Below are 16,620 nucleotides of genomic sequence, written 5' to 3'. Positions count from 1 at the left end.
AACGACGTCATTCCTCTGTTGCACGTCCTGGAACAAATGCTGTTAACAATGGCTGGTCAGGGTGCGGTAGACGTGGCGCACAGATCTCAACGCCACATGACCCCTGTGGGGGCAGGACAGGAAGAAGAGGAGGAGGTAGAGGAGGACATTTGTGCTCAGGAATTATTGAGTGAAATGGGTGGTTTTTCCACTCAGCGGACAGGAGTGGAGGAGCAGGAGCATCTGGTAGAGGAGGAGGAGGAGGAGGAGACAGAGGACCCAGACGCACCGTGGCAGTATGCTGTGGAGATGGAGGCAGGGAGTCCCTCGCATTCCTTGGCGCAAATGGCCCATAGCATGCTCGGTTGCTTGCGTAGCGACAGCCGAATAATAACCATCAGACAGAGGGATGACTTTTGGCTGTCCACCTTGTTGGACCCTCGCTACCGTTCCAAAATGGTGGCCTTTTTCACACCTGCTGAGAGGGAGGCCAAAATTACGTACTATAAAAACCACCTATGTAGTCAGTTGGTCTCTGCCTTTGTGCGCCAACGTCCATCCTCAGACACTGTGGGCCCTGTGCGCTCGCGTTCCGCTGCCATGGCAGCAGGGGAGGGGTGGGGTGGTAGGAGCAGTGGCAGCTCCACCAGCAGCGGCTGCCTCAGTCTGCAGTCGATGATGAGTAGCTTTCTTCACCAGCGCAGTGAGGAAACTACTAACCAGCCGCAGCAGCAGCAGCATCAGGTGGACCTGGAGCAGGAGCTCAAACAACAGGCTTGGGCCTACTTGGACAGCACCCTGCCAACCGAGGTAGACAATCCCCTTGACTACTGGGCAACGAAACTTGACCTTTGGCCCCAACTAGCTGAATTTGCCCTTGAAAGGCTGTCATGCCCGGCCAGTAGCGTGGCATCGGAGCGCGTGTTTAGTGCGGCAGGAGGTATTGTAACTCCTCGGAGGACACGACTGTCTACCCAAAGTGTGGAGAGACTCACGTTTGTGAAAATGAATCAGGCGTGGATTAGTCTGGATTTCAAACCACCAGTTCCTGACACAACTGACTAAATCCGCCATGAATCATGCCCCAAACATGTGCCACTTTCAGGTCTCCTCACACTGCTGGTGTGTTCAATGTTTTGACATAGGGTGCTGGCAGATTACGGGCCTCCCACAGCTGCTGCCAGGCCCCTAATCTGCCATGGGCCCCTATACTGCCTCCTCATGCTGCTGCCAGGTCCAGAGTCTCTCATGCCATGTGCCACTTTCAGGTCTCCTCACACACTGCTGGTGTGTTCAATTTTTTAACATAGGGTGCTGGCAGATTACGGGCCTCCCATAGCTGCTGCCAGGCCCCTAATCTGCCATGGGCCCCTATACCGCCTCCTCATGCTGCTGCCAGGTCCAGAGTCTCTCATGCCATGTGCCACTTTCAGGTCTCCTCACACACTGCTGGTGTGTTCAATTTTTTGACATAGGGTGCTGGCAGATTACGGGCCTCCCATAGCTGCTGCCAGGCCCCTAATCTGCCATGGGCCCCTTTACCGCCTCCTCACGCTGCTGCAAGGTCCACAGTGTCTCATGGGTCCCTGTACCGCCTCCCATTGCTGCTGCCAGGCCCCTAATCTTCCATGGGCCCCCGTACCGCCTCCTCATGCTGCTGCCAGGTCCACAGTGTGTCATGCCATGTGCCACTTTCAGGTCTCCTCACACTGCTGCTGGGTTCCATTTTGTCATAGGATGCTGGCAGATTACGTGCCTCACATTGCTGCGGCCAGGCCCCTAATCTGCCATGGGCCCCTGTACCGCCTCCTCACGCTGCTGCCAGGTCCACAGTGTGTCATGGGTCCCTGTACGGCCTCCCATTGCTGCTGTCTCCATCGCCACACTCTGCCATGTGCCACTTTCAGGTCTCCTCACACTCCTGCTGGTTTCCATTTTGTCATAGGTTGCTGGCAGATTACAGGCCTCCCATAGGTGCTGCCAGGCCCCAAATCTGCCATGGGCCCCCGTACCGCCTGGTCACGCTGCTGCTGGGTCCACAGTGTGTCATGGGTCCCTGTACCGCCTCCCATTGCTCCCACTCTGCCATGTGCCACTTTGAGGTCTCCTCACACTCCTGCTGGTTTCCATTTTGTCATAGGGTGCTGTATGGCCTCCCATTGCTGCTGCCTCCACCGCCACACTGTGGCTCCACACTCTGGTTTTGGCCCCGTGACTGCCCAAATGAGTGAAGTGTGCGGTGATTCTAAGATCGACGGCACTCATCTGCATGTCATACTGAGTGACAGTATTATTTCTCTTCCCCAGCAGACTCCAAGGGCATTTAAATTAAAGGTACAGTGTTCTGCACTAATATAAAGGCTCTCTGAAGCCTAGAAACACCCTTTTTTAAGTTAAATTCACCGCAAATATATTCGACTCGAATCAAATTTTTTCCACGAATTCCCCCGAATCAGTCGAATCGAATTTTTGAATACGTCGCTCATCTCTAATAATGATGAAAAAAGGCTCCGGACAGCATCTGGACATGGGACAGTCAAAAAACTCTTCTAAACGCTGTTAACCGCGTTTACAAGGCTGGTAAAATCTACTTCTGAATGCAAGTTTAGTGCGTTAAAAAAAACGGACTGTAAACGACTGTGTACACGGACACATAGGAAAACATTAGGGAGGGTTCAGGGGCTGCTGAAAGCGATGGTCTGGCTTTGTTTACTGACTGCTTACCAGCCAGTGAAGCAGCTGATCAGAGTTTGATCAATTGTATTGAAGACTAGAGGACAGGTCTGGTGTCTAATAGACCCCAGATACCTCCATAAAGATGACCTGTCAGACTACTGCTGTTACAAGGGATAACTTTTTTTTTTATTACAGCCCAACCCCAGGAATTATAATAGAAACATACCTACCCTGCATGGGTAAATGGATGGCGCTAGAGAGCTGAATGATTTCTTAATAAGCGATGTTATACTTGTATTTGTCCAGAGGGTGGCGCCAGTGATACGACTGAATAGGCGATGTTATGGTCAAACTTAACCACAGGATGGGGAGAGGAATGTTTTCCCAAAGGGCGATGATCTACCTACATGTTACCACAAGATGGCGCCAGGGGGAAATTCTTCTACTCTCTAGGTCCCTCCTGCTGACAAATACAGAAAATTGCTAGAAAAAAAAAAAAAAATGAACCCCTAAAATAACATCCGAGACAAGACTAATGTATTAGAAAAGCGCAGGAGAGGAAACATTGAAGGTCGGGATTGATGTTTGTAATTACAAAGCAGCCCTGTCACCTGGGGGGGTCCCTGGAGGTCCCCAGAAATGTCCTAAGAAAGAGGAGAGCGCCACAACATTGCGATCAGTCTCATCGATTTTTGTTGAACAAGGAGTGTTTTCGTGACCCAACAACCTAATACATAAAAGAACAATATCTAAAATATATATAAGCATGTTAGATTTGCCGCATTACATCCAAATTGTACAATCAGATTGTATCGTGTATAACCAGCTAAAAACGTCTTCCCTGCCTACAATTGCCAGAACGCCGTATAACTACAGGAGAAATGAAGTGTCCTATAGACAGCCCTTTGTATGAGAAGGTGGGCGGCCCTGAGAAGGGCCTTTGTGACGATGAAGGGGGGGGGTTGTGAGGATTTATCCTCCGAATCCGTAGAGGGTGCGTCCCTGTCGTTTGAGAGCATAGACGACATCCATGGCGGTGACGGTCTTCCTCTTGGCGTGCTCGGTGTAGGTGACGGCATCGCGGATGACATTCTCCAGGAAGACTTTCAGCACTCCGCGGGTCTCCTCATAGATGAGGCCGGAGATGCGCTTGACTCCCCCTCTGCGGGCCAAACGTCGGATGGCGGGTTTGGTGATGCCCTGGATGTTGTCCCGGAGCACCTTCCTGTGGCGCTTGGCGCCGCCTTTCCCCAGACCCTTCCCTCCTTTACCGCGACCAGACATGACGAGACTTCTCTGCTGCAAACACCGACTAAGCTCTGGGCTGGGCCCGCCTTCCTTTTATAGAGCCTGAGCGGACCTGATGGGAACCTTCCTGGGAAGAGGCGGAGTCACATCCATTCTTTACACACAATACAATTGGAGTCATTTGTAACCATTATACACATTCTACAGTTTTCGAATATATAGACATCTCCAGGAGAGAAATCTCTTCATTCTTCTCAATGGTTTTCTATTTCTTCCTCGGAGATTACACAGAAACATTCATCTTTCACATTTCAGAACACAAACCATCATCACCAGTTACTATTGTTTATAATAATGTCAAATGTATAAAATATTACTTTGAAAAGGAAAACGAAAACATTTTACCGATGTTTCATGTTTATTTCTTTAAGTCCAGTGGACCTGATGGGAGACTGTCGGAAAGGGGCGTGGTCACAGCAATTCCTTCAGCTGCAGAGAATTTCTGCATTTCTTTAGACATGTCATATGTTCTCTCTGGATACATTGTCCGTATTTCTCTGGCAGTCTCCTTATTTCTACCAGTCATTTCACATTTGTTTTTATCAATATTCTGGATATGATATTGGGGGACACATAAATATCGATCAGAAACATGATCGTATACAGATCTGATAATGAAAAGTACAATACTTTATTTCTCCATCCTATATATTAAAATAAATATATAAATATATAGTATGTGGTGGATCCACGCGATTCAGTAATCATCAGAATACATTTGTACATTACTGACTAATCGATAAATCTGCTTGGAATGAAAGTGTTGGTGATTGTTCGCCGATAAATGTCTCATCTGATGATCTCCTTTGTTCTCCGGCTCGGATTTGGCGGTATAATCGGGCGGAATATTTGTCTGGAACGATCTACACAATTCCGGCGGGGAGAGTTTGGAATCTGAGCCAATCACAGCTGTGGGCGTTGTCTCCATCATCCAGTAATGTTTGTCTTACGAGAAGTCCATAGAAATGTATCCGGAGATCTCGGTGTCGATGTTTCTAGTGCAGGAAGTGTTTTCTTGTTCTGTAGACTTTTCATTGATCTCTTCTCTACAACTAAATCAACAGACTAATAACTAGATCTTGTCGGGTTTTGTATTCTGAGGGATTGGAGGGAAAACAAATCTTAATAAACGATCTTTATATGAATATTTGCAATGTCCTTATAATGATATTTGGCTGATCGCAGAGCCTGGAATGAATGGAAGGGTTGATCGATCTTCCCAGATAAAACAGTAAATAGATGCGGTCGGCTCTCGTATCGGATTTGGCGGTAAGAGGGCGGATTGTCTGACGTCACATAGAATTCCGGCGGGAGATTGAAATGTAATTAGACAGATGAAGCAATGACAGTTATACTTTTCTTTCAGATAAAATACATATTTTTGTATCTTTTTGGGAAGAAATGATCCGATCATCAGAAGGTGGATAATGAAGATTGTTGATAATCATTCCCCCAGAATCTCACCCTGAAAGCCTTTCTATTGTTTTTACCTTTAGAATTGTCATTACAAACACGTGACAGCTTCCCGTCATCACGTGTTCTTCCTCCCAAACCGTCACTCCTTCCTCTCCATCCATCTCCTAGAAGTAGAAAGTGGAGCCAACGGACAGTTCTGGGAGATTCCTTCAGATAAAACATTTGTTTCTTCTCGGAGTTTGATGAGATCTGTTCCCTCAGTTGGGAGGATCGTTGTTCAGTATATATTGAACGATCTCTGATCTTCAGGAGAAACTCCTCACAAGTGAAAGGTGGAGATCAGTCCCCGGACTCCGATGTCCATTTCCTGGAATGTCACACTGAAATCATTTGTATTATTAATTGTATGAACCTTCATAATTGTCATCGTAATGAAATGTAACTTTTATAATGTCCTCTACATAGATGGAGGGATGAGGATTGTCCGATCACGTGATGTCAGGACATTAGACTGGAGGGGGGTCATCCCTCCCCAGGACTTGGTGTCCTATCACCTCCCCGGGAGATAGAGAGGAGTGTGGGATTGGTGTCCATAGAAGCCGTATGTCCGCCCTTTGTATGGAGATGTGGGGGGCTCTGAGAAGAGCCGTTGTGTTGGCGGATAGAAGGGAATCCTGTGGGGGGATTACTTGCTCTTGGCGGCCTTGTGGCTCTCGGTCTTCTTGGGCAGCAGCACGGCCTGGATGTTGGGCAGGACTCCTCCCTGGGCGATGGTGACGCCGCCCAGCAGCTTGTTGAGCTCCTCGTCGTTGCGGACAGCCAGCTGGAGGTGTCGGGGGATGATGCGGGTCTTCTTGTTGTCTCGGGCGGCGTTGCCGGCCAGCTCCAGGATCTCAGCCGTCAGATACTCCAGGACGGCGGCCAGATAGACGGGAGCACCGGCCCCGACCCGCTGGGCATAGTTGCCCTTCCGGAGAATACGGTGAACACGACCGACGGGGAACTGCAGACCAGCCCGGGACGATCGGGTCTTGGCCTTAGCCCGAGCCTTGCCTCCTTGTTTGCCGCGACCAGACATGATTGGATGACTGACGAATCACACACAGATAGGCCCCAGCAGCCGCTTCCTCTCCTTTATACACTCCATGCTCTGACGTCACACGCTGCGATTGGTTGCTTTTGAATTCAGCCAATAGAGGTAAGACTTGTTTCTACACTAATCTGTTCACGAGGATAGACAGCATGACGTCACTTTCCATCACATGTCTGCGTCCTCCAATAGGAAGTTTGAGACAATACGAAGCTCCTTTGCATAGGCCGCCTATAAAATCAGCACATGAGAGCGGCTCCAGCACACTTTCCCCGCAGCCAGCCAAGCAGTGGTGAACCCTGATCATGCCTGAACCAGCCAAGTCTGCGCCGGCGCCCAAGAAGGGCTCCAAGAAAGCCGTGACTAAGAGCCAGAAGAAGGACGGCAAGAAGCGGAGGAAGACTAGGAAGGAGAGTTATGCCATCTACGTGTACAAGGTGCTCAAGCAGGTTCACCCCGACACCGGCATCTCGTCCAAGGCCATGAGCATCATGAACTCCTTCGTCAATGACATCTTCGAGCGCATCGCCGGCGAAGCTTCCCGCCTGGCTCATTACAACAAGCGCTCCACCATCACCTCCCGGGAGATCCAGACCGCCGTCCGCCTCCTCCTGCCCGGAGAGCTGGCCAAGCACGCCGTCTCCGAGGGCACCAAGGCCGTCACCAAGTACACCAGCGCCAAGTAATCCCCCGCCGGGGCCCCATCATCCCAACAAGGGGACACAAAGGCTCTTCTAAGAGCCGCCCACCCTTCCAATCACTGAGCTGTCATCACATTGTATTGCCGCTAGAGGTCCCCCACACGTCACACTTACACTGGACATTCGTTCTAGGGACGGACTAACCTGCACATTGGGGGGATGGGAGGATTGGCTGCAATGCTCAACACTCCCATTAGGTGTCACTATATTACACACATAGACGGGAAGGATTTTCTTGTTTCTCTTTTCTGCTCTGCTTGATACATTGTTACACGTAGTAGAGGCGAATGTTTAACTCTTCACTGACTGATATATGTGCGGCTGTAACATGGCATCATAGGAAATTATACAGAAATCATGGAAACATTACTCCATATATTACCAGGAATAGATTTACTGATTTAATCTAGTACGAGATGTGGAAAACACTACATTTCAACCGTTTTACTAAAACGGTTCTATATCTAAAGATTACAAAGTACAAACGCCAAGCAAAAAATTAATGCATTTCTGATAATGTGGTTATTATGGATCTGTATGGGGAATATAAAGGTTACACATCCCATACACATTACATTTCACCTTTTTAAATATATGGCTAACATTGCTTTTATATCTGGGATTATGGGGGATTATGCCTAGGAACACATTTGACCTTTTTCATAATATGAGAATACTATTTTTTTCAACATGGGTATCATGGATGAATGATTGCAGATACACTTCAAGGAGCATATTTGAATTGTTTCTCCTAAGAATATGAGTATAGTTTTTTTTCTATATTAGGATTATGGGTGTAACACATTTGACCCCGTTCTGATAAGAATATGAGAATAGCTTTTTTTTTCAACATGGGGATTATGGGTGGAATATTTTTTTTTTTTTTTAACATTCCTAGGGACATATTTGATCTATTTCTGATCAAAAATATGAGAAGAGTTTTTTTTTCTACTTGGGGATTATCAGTGTATTGTGGATACAATCAGATCATTGTTCTACCTGAGGAATTTACAGATTTAAACGTTTATAAAGTGCAAGTACAAACATCAAATCTGAAAAAAGTGCAAGAATAGAGGAAGGAGATTTGGCAGAGAAAGAAAGAGAACAGCAGTCATAAGAACAGATCTAATTCCGCAAGTGTAGTCCAGTATCCACCAGCATGATACGCACATTGAAAAGTAGAAAAGTGTTAATCACCCATTAGCCCTCTATATGTTTCTGAGAAAGTGAAAGCATACCAATTGGACCATAGTTTATGGCATCTGGCAACCATGTCATCGGTCATAGTCAATGTCCTTTCCAACTCCTGAATGATGTTAACCTCTCTTATCCAGTCAGAATTGAGGGGACATGAAAGGTCTTCCAATGCCTGGGGATTAGGGACTTGGCCGCATTCAAAAGGTGCCATACCAAAGATTGCTTGTACGACTTCAAAGAACACTCAGAGATATGGAGGAGACAACATTTGGGGATTAAGGGTAATGCAGTCTCAGTAATAGAGTATGTCAACCGAGAACGTTGTCCCACAATGGCATAAGCCTTGGGCATTGCCACCAAATATCTAACAGGGAGCCCTCGGCTGATTCACAGCACCAACATAGGTCTGACGTCTGGGGGAACCACCTCTTTAACCTACCCAGTGTAGCATACCATTTTGTTAACAATTTGTAGGAGGTTTCTGGAGTCCTAGTGCTGATGGAGCATTTTTAAGAAAAAATGCAGGCTTTTCTTCATTGGCACGTATTGATCTGCCATCCTGGAGCAGTTGGACTGCCTGTGCAACCTCTGTAGGGTCCAGGTATCGCTTCAGGACATGTCCTCATGTCAGAAGTGACACTGACCCTAGCCAAATGCAAAACTAGTGACAAACAGTCAGAAAAGATGTCAGTAGCCTCCACCTGTAAAACCATTTCTGTTTTGGGGGTTGTCTCATTGTTGCCCATCTAGTGCACCTGTTAATAAGTTTCAGCTGCTTTTGTGATAATGAAATTAACAACAACCCCCTCAGCTACTTAACTGACCAGATCAATATCCCAGGAGTTTAAATGACTTGATGCTATACTCTGACTAAAAAATGTTTTCTTTGTTTTGAGCAGTATATATAATTATACACACACACTATATTGCCAAAATAATTGGAACACCCCTCCAAATCATTGGATTCAATCTATGGCCACCAGTGTATAAAATCAAACACCTAGGCATGCAGACTGCTTCTACAAACATTTGCAAATTATTATTTTACAGGATTTATATAGAACAGACAGTTTCCTTAGCGCTTTACAATATAAAGGGAGACAATACAGCAATGATAGAGATCAATACATTAGGGTTAGCAGGGCCCTGCTCCTTGGAGCTTACAATCTAAGAGATTTGTGAAGGAATGGGTCACACTAAGGAGCTCAATGAATTCAGTTCAAGAGTGGTACCGTGATAGGTGGCCACCTGTGCAATAAGTCCATCTGTGACATTTCCTGGCTACTAAATATTCCACACTCAACTGTTAGTGGGATTATAACAAAGTGGAAGCAACTGGAAACAACAGCCACTCAGCCACCAAGTGGTAGGCCACGTCACATGACAGGGCGGGGTCAGCGCATGCTGAAGTGTACAGTGTGCAGAAGTCGCCAACTGTCTGCAGAGTCAATAGCTAAAGACCTCCAAACTTTTTGTGGCCTTCAGATTAGCACAACAACTGTGCATAGAGAGCTTCATGGAATGGGTTTCCATGGCCGAGCAGCTGCATCCAAGCCTTCCATCACCAAGTGCAATGCAAAATGTCAGATGCAGTGGTGTAAAGCATGCCACCACTAGACTCTAGAGCAGTGGAGATGTGTTCTCTGGAGTGACCAATCATGCTTCTCTGTGTGGTAATCTGATAGACGTCTCTGGGTTTGGAAGTAGCCAGGAGAACAATACTTTCCTGACTGCATTGTGCCAAGTTTAATGTTTGGTGGAGGGGGTAATATGGTGGGGGTTGCTTTTCAGGGGTTGGGCCTGGCCCCCTTGTTCCAGTGAAGGAAACTTTTAAGGCGTCAGCATACCAAGACATTTTGGACAATTTCTTGTTCAAACAATTTTATTAACAATAAACCAGAATGACACAAACAAGGAGACATTGCTAATGTACACTGGACATTGAAGTGGCAGTAGGACATAAAAAAATGAATGAAGGTCACAGTACAAATGTCTATACATTTGATAGACAAATGTCTATACACACATAGACGGGAAGGATTTTCTTGTTTCTCTTTTCTGCTCTGCTTGATACATTGTTACACGTAGTAGAGGCGAATGTTTAACTCTTCACTGACTGATATATGTGCGGCTGTAACATGGCATCATTGGAAATTATACAGAAATCATGGAGACATTACTCCATATATTACTAGGAATAGATTTACTGATTTCATATAGTACGAGATGTGGAAAACATTACATTGCAACGGTTTTATTGGGAACCTTTAAAAAATAAAGATTACAAACACCAAGCAATCATGTAATGGATTTCTAATAAGTGGTTATTATGGATCTGCATGGGGATTATGGGTGGAATATTTATTTTTAAGGGGATTTTTATTGGAGTTTTGACAGTATATAATACATGTGCTGGATAATTGAAGCATTATTAACATCCCAATATTTTGTAAACCAAAAACATTCATATAATATCGAGACGTTTAGAAAGTCAAGGATGATAGAACTAACTCTTGTCTGTCTGGACAATGGATAGTAAAATATCCAGGAAAGAGAGGGGGGTGGGGGGGAATGTTTAGTGGAACAGAAGATAAGATGCAGTAAAAGAGGGAGTAGAAAGAAAGGTGGGGGTGTTAAAAGGGAGAGGTAAGTAAAGAAGAGAGAGCACAGAGAATAGCAGGATCTCAGATGACTTATGTTCGGTTAAGTTAAACGTGTGAAAGACATTAGTTCCCTCAGTAGTAGAATCATTCCTAGTGTTACCATATCACTAGAGCCTGCCTGGTGTGAAGGGGGGACCAGGTAGTGGAAGCATTTATATCCCTCTATGGCAGTGTTTCTCAATTCCAGTCCTCATGGACCCCCAACAGGTCATGTTTTCAGGATTTCCATTATTTTGCACAGGTGATTTAATCAGTTTCACTGCCTTAGTAATTACCACAGCTGTTTCATCTGAGGGAAATCCTGAAAACATGACCTGTTGGGGGTCCATGAGGCTTGGAATTGAGAAACACTGCTCTAAGGGGACGAGGCGTCTGAATAGATACTAGGGAGCTCTGACTCAGATGTAGTGTAGCTCAGGTTTGTATCATCTGAGCTGAAGGGAAACATTGTCAACCTGTCCAGTAGGCTGGGCGGGCAGGGATAGGATACCATTTAGTGATGTCATCGATCCATTTACAGTTAACAAGTTTGAGAGGCAGAGACTTGAAGATCCAGATGTTCTATGTAAAGTAGGCTGTTGAGGCCTTGTTTCAATTCGCTATCGACGGTGGGGGTAGCGACGTCCAGTTTTTTAGGATGGCTCTCCTGGCTGACATTAAACAGGAGGCTAGCCAAGGTTTGTGTTTATTGACGAGCAATTGATGGCTAAGACCAATACTTTTGGCAATATATTGCATATGCAGAGGCGTATCTACTGTGAGGCAAACAAGGTGTTTGCCTAGGGTGGCAATTTTTAGGGGGCTGTACCGCCTCCCAGATGAAGGGTCTTTTTGGGCAGCGGCAGGCAGAGCCATGCAGGGCTGCCAGCAGAGGGGTCGCACCGGTACCCTTGCAGTGGCCTGGAAAGCAGAAGAATCAATGCGGGGGAGGGCAGTTGCAGAGCGATGCTCCTGTACCTCTCCCTCCAGCAGCTGACAAGCCAGGACCAGAGGACAGTCTGGAGCAGAGAGAGGAGAAAAATAGGTTCGGAGAGGGTGTTTGTGTGCTGTCCCATATGATGTAAGAGAGGGGAGAGAGAGAATCATATATACATACACACACTTATCTCTATCTCTTTGGGGGGGGGGGGGGGCGCTTAAATATTGTGTAGGCTAGGGCAGCACAAAATCTAAATACACCACTGTGTATATGTATGTATCTTTATTTTTTCCTTTCTCTTTTTCAGTACAGCATTCTGTGAATTTTAGGTGTATCAGATTAATACACAGAATGGAAAGTGGAGGTTATAAATTGTAATACGGTTATCATAAATGAGGGGGAGGATTAGATGCATTGGACCAATTTATTTCCCTCCCTTTTACTTTGTCATCCAATTTACTGAATTATGGACAGAAATAGTCCTCTCTCGGAGATCGCAATTCTTATATTGATAAGAAGGTCTTATCTTGAATTATAAACATCTTTCTTATCAATGTTTTCCCATCTGGAGAAATCGGGATATTCTGCTAACAGAGATAGCCTGCAGATCTTGGCGGGAAATTAAAATAAAATATTCCGATCAGATGAAAATATAAGACACATAAATAAAATAATGTTTGTTACAAATAAACTCGTAACTGTGAAATGAATGGGATGAATTGCTGCAGACTAGATGTCCGCCTCCTCCCATCCTCAGCGATAGATTGTCATTGTGCCATCAAAGTCCACACTGTCATCGCCGGGATCGGATTGTCCTTGGAAGTGGGATTCGGAGAGAAAAGGCAGAAATCACATTGTATCTCCTCCCAGATCCGCACACAAGTCATGTCTCTTGTCATCTCGCTCTTCTATAGACAATACATTGCAGCCCTTCTGACTGTCCCTGTTAGTCCACAATTGTGCTGGATGGACCGAGATGGGCGACAAACGTTCTGCTTCTTAGTCCCGAACAGAGGAATCATCGGATCCGTGAGATCGGAGGAGGATCTTCTGTCATCTCATTCACTGTATTATGGGGGAATCCAGTCCGATGTCAGTGGATGTAATTGTTACATTGTACAGGGAGTCTCTGATCTCTGATTATTAGCAGATCTCTGATTAATCTTCTCTTCTTTGGTAGTAAGGAGAGCTCCGAGCATTGGATGATGTGGAGGAACTCCCCTCCCCCACCCCTGACACAGCGGGCTTCTCTACTTACAGAGATAACGTGCAGATCCTGGCGGGCATTTTGAACGTCCCGCTCTTTTTACGTGAACCAATCATTAGAAGGGGCGTGACGTAGTTCTCCAATCAGAGGGCAGGGATGTGTATAAATCTCTCTGCAGAGCGGCTTCAGATTTAATTCCCAGCACAAACCTGAGAAATAATGGCTCGTACCAAGCAGACCGCCCGTAAGTCCACCGGAGGGAAAGCTCCCCGCAAGCAGCTGGCCACCAAAGCCGCCCGCAAGAGCGCCCCGGCCACCGGCGGAGTGAAGAAGCCTCACCGCTACAGGCCCGGCACCGTGGCTCTCCGAGAGATCCGCCGCTACCAGAAATCCACCGAGCTGCTCATCCGCAAGCTGCCCTTCCAGCGCCTCGTCCGAGAGATCGCCCAGGACTTCAAGACCGACCTGCGCTTCCAGAGCTCCGCCGTCATGGCTCTGCAGGAGGCCGCAGAGGCGTATCTCGTCGGACTCTTCGAGGACACCAACCTCTGCGCCATCCACGCCAAGAGGGTCACCATCATGCCCAAAGACATCCAGCTGGCACGCCGCATCCGCGGAGAGAGGGCCTAGACCCCCCGCAACAGACATTCCACACAACCCGCCAACCAACGGCTCTTCTCAGAGCCCCCACCTCCCCCCACACAGAGCTCTACTCTACCGAACTACAATGAATAGGATAGACAGGAATCTATAATACAAATTATCGGGGAAATCCGGCAATTCTTCCTCTCGGCGCCCCGGGACCGCCATTCCTTTACTGGTTTTATCCATTTCTACAACCCATAACGAGACATACAATGAGATCCATCCGAATGGGCCCCTTCCACACGGAGATGTCACTATGGGGGGGGTCAGTCATGTCCTCTATTTTCTCCTCCGATACTACATCGGGGTCATCACAGATCACATCGCTCCGCCGGGGCGGCACACACGGACACACCGGGAGGATTCTTCCTTCTGCTCTCCGTGTGCCGCCCCGGCCGGTGTTCTATAGAAAATATAATTCATCATTCTGGAAATTTTGGCGGGACATTTAAAAATATTCCTCTGCTCCAATCAGAACATCCGGCGTTTTATCTGTCAGCCAATAGCAGACTGTAGCGGATCTTCCCCGGAGACTCGCAGAGCCCGAAGATCGGTTGTTTTCCTCCAAATGGCACCTGGAAAGCCGCTCCCCGTGTTGTATTGTGTTGTAGAGGCGATCCATCCATAGGAAGGAGTCCATTGTCCGCACAACACGGATGTTCTCGGTGCGATCATTAGATCCCGTCCAGAGGATGATGTGTCCCCGATCATTACATGGCGTTTCCGTACAACTTCCACAATGGCCGCAATAATAATGAAGGCTGGGAATTCCTTGTAGAAGGATCGGGAAATGTTCATTGTTACCCCTCCCCCCCATCCCACAGACAGCGTGCGGGAAATGACAGATGTAGGTGTGTGTGTGTGGAGGGGGGTCGGGCCTGTGAAATGTATCGGGAGGGATCTCTCCTTTGGCCAACCAGTAATCATTGTAGGATCGGAGGAATCATTGGATGACCTATAAGGGACAAGTGTACAATGTGAGGAGGAGGGAGAATGCGGCTCGTGGTCGGTGTATGTATGGAGAGCTCTGTTGAGGGGAGGTGGGGGGCTCTGAGAAGAGCCTTTGGGGGGTGGAGATGAAGGAGGTCGCCGCCCATTATTTCTTCGGAGCGGCCTTCTTGGGCTTAGCCGCCTTCTTAGCTGCCGGCTTGGCCTTAGCGGGACTCTTGGCGCCTTTTTTCGGCTTGGCTGCAGCTTTGCTCTTCTTGGGGCTCTTGGTCACCTTCTTGGCGGCAGCCTTTGCCGGTCTCTTGGCGGCCGGCTTCTTCTTGGGGCTCTTGGCTGCGGTGGGGGCTTTGCTGGCCGCCTTCTTCTTGGGGGACTTGGCGGCTGGTTTCTTGGGCTTGGCCGCAGCCGATGGCTTCTTGTTGCTCTTCTTAGCGGTCGGTTTCTTGAGCTTCGCCTTGTCCTTGGCGCCGTCGGGCTGCTTCTTGTTGATCTTGAACGATCCGGAGGCTCCATGGCCTTTGACCTGGACGAGGCTCCCCTTAGTCACCAGCGCCTTGAGGGCGATCTTCAGGCGGCTCTTGTTCTTGTCCACATCGTATCCTCCGGCGGACAGGACCTTCTTCAGGGCAGCCAGGGACACCCCGCTGCGCTCCTTGGAAGCGGACACGGCTTGGACGAGGAGCTCGGACACGGCGGGACCGGACGCCTTCTTGATGCCTTTCTTGGCTCCTCCTCCGGCTGACGCCTTCTTAGCCGGCTTCTTCTTGGCGGCGGCCTCCGCTGGAGGAGAGGCGGCTGGGGCGCTCTCAGTCTCCGTCATGATTCCACAAAGTCTATCGAACAAATACGTTTCCCTCCTGTGCCGGTCGGAGGTTATATACCTAACGTCCTGCGCTGCTATTGGTCGGTACACAGCAAGCTGCCTGCACTGCTATTGGTTACACATCAGACACGCCCACCTTCTGTCATCCCAGTGTTGGAGTATATTCTCTCCCTTCATGTGTTTCCCGGTAGATATAAAAACAATTTTTATTCCGAAATAGAACGATGTCCGATGTGCCCCGGGGAGCCGATCTGCTCCCTGGACTGTCCCTTATCGGGGGTCACTTCCAGCTGTCAGGAGCTGCTCACGAGGCTGAACACAGAGGATGCAAACACAACCATCCTCCGGAGTGGGGGGCCCATTCTGCCTTCTACCTGCTTGGGGGGACACATTCTACCCACAAAACAATCTGCTCCCATCCCCAACTACAATCCGCTTCACATTACACGAGGGAAGAGGGGAGATCGCCAAACATTTCCCTCTAATACACAACTCGGCTCATCTCTAGCTGACTACAAGGAGCCGGGAACAAAAATATCGGCCGATCACAGGAGATCCTTGTGTCATGTCATGGCAGACATTGGGACAGATACAAAGGGCTCCGCCCATTACAGGGTGTCAGGTGTCATGGCCTAGGTATCATTATTGGCTCATCATCATAAATGGACATTGAGAGCCAAATATTGACAAACACGTCTACTGACCCTGATACTTACACAAAACAATCGATATACAATTACTGGGATCTTTTTTTTACCAAATACATGTAACAGAATACATTTTGGCCTAAATGTATAACTAACTTTGAGTTTACTGTATACAGTTGTGTTCAAAATAATAGCAGTGTGTTGAAAAAAGTGAATAAAGCTGAAAATCCTTCTAATAGCTTTTATTTCCATCCACACAAATGCATTGGGAACACGACACATTCTATTCCAAATCACAACATGAAGAAAAATACATCAAATTTGTGTTGTTCCTCTAAAAAAATTGAAGAAAAGTGAATATTAGACGGTTCAAAAAAATCGCAGTGTTTGTATTCTTCTTT

General features: G+C 47.4%; 5 protein-coding genes across 5 annotated transcripts; 2 read left to right on the top strand and 3 right to left on the bottom strand.

Moving 5' to 3' along the window:
- Window positions 1–3,627: 3,627 nt before the first annotated feature.
- LOC149449487 (histone H4) lies at window positions 3,628–3,939 on the bottom strand. The gene has a single exon (XM_089693189.1). The coding sequence runs from the start codon at window positions 3,937–3,939 to the stop codon at window positions 3,628–3,630; it is 312 nt and encodes a 103-aa protein (XP_089549315.1).
- A 2,067-nt stretch (window positions 3,940–6,006) lies between these two features.
- LOC149449486 (histone H2A type 2-B-like) lies at window positions 6,007–6,480 on the bottom strand. The gene has a single exon (XM_089693188.1). It carries the CDS (start codon window positions 6,455–6,457, stop codon window positions 6,065–6,067), a length of 393 nt encoding a protein of 130 aa, XP_089549314.1. The 5' UTR covers window positions 6,458–6,480; the 3' UTR covers window positions 6,007–6,064.
- Window positions 6,481–6,752: 272 nt separating this feature from the next.
- LOC149449485 (histone H2B 1.1-like) lies at window positions 6,753–7,546 on the top strand. Its single transcript, XM_089693187.1, has one exon. It carries the CDS (start codon window positions 6,775–6,777, stop codon window positions 7,153–7,155), a length of 381 nt encoding a protein of 126 aa, XP_089549313.1. The 5' UTR covers window positions 6,753–6,774; the 3' UTR covers window positions 7,156–7,546.
- Window positions 7,547–13,375: 5,829 nt separating this feature from the next.
- Window positions 13,376–13,846, top strand: LOC149449484 (histone H3). The gene has a single exon (XM_089693186.1). The coding sequence runs from the start codon at window positions 13,376–13,378 to the stop codon at window positions 13,784–13,786; it is 411 nt and encodes a 136-aa protein (XP_089549312.1). The 3' UTR covers window positions 13,787–13,846.
- A 1,051-nt stretch (window positions 13,847–14,897) lies between these two features.
- LOC149449483 (histone H1.01-like) lies at window positions 14,898–15,569 on the bottom strand. Its single transcript, XM_089693185.1, has one exon. It carries the CDS (start codon window positions 15,567–15,569, stop codon window positions 14,898–14,900), a length of 672 nt encoding a protein of 223 aa, XP_089549311.1.
- Between the last annotated feature and the right edge of the window lie 1,051 nt (window positions 15,570–16,620).

This window comes from Staurois parvus, unplaced genomic scaffold, assembly GCF_062004578.1.
Source record: "Staurois parvus isolate SC_StPar_1 unplaced genomic scaffold, SC_StPar_1.0 ptg000617l, whole genome shotgun sequence".
Lineage (NCBI taxonomy): Eukaryota > Metazoa > Chordata > Amphibia > Anura > Ranidae > Staurois > Staurois parvus.
This window is presented reverse-complemented; position numbering and strand designations above follow the sequence as displayed.

Bases quoted from the DNA above. Each gene is read 5' to 3' on its own strand.
- LOC149449487 (XM_089693189.1), bottom strand. From the start codon at position 3,939: ATGTCTGGTCGCGGTAAAGGAGGGAAGGGTCTGGGGAAAGGCGGCGCC.
- LOC149449486 (XM_089693188.1), bottom strand. From the start codon at position 6,457: ATGTCTGGTCGCGGCAAACAAGGAGGCAAGGCTCGGGCTAAGGCCAAG.
- LOC149449485 (XM_089693187.1), top strand. From the start codon at position 6,775: ATGCCTGAACCAGCCAAGTCTGCGCCGGCGCCCAAGAAGGGCTCCAAG.
- LOC149449484 (XM_089693186.1), top strand. From the start codon at position 13,376: ATGGCTCGTACCAAGCAGACCGCCCGTAAGTCCACCGGAGGGAAAGCT.
- LOC149449483 (XM_089693185.1), bottom strand. From the start codon at position 15,569: ATGACGGAGACTGAGAGCGCCCCAGCCGCCTCTCCTCCAGCGGAGGCC.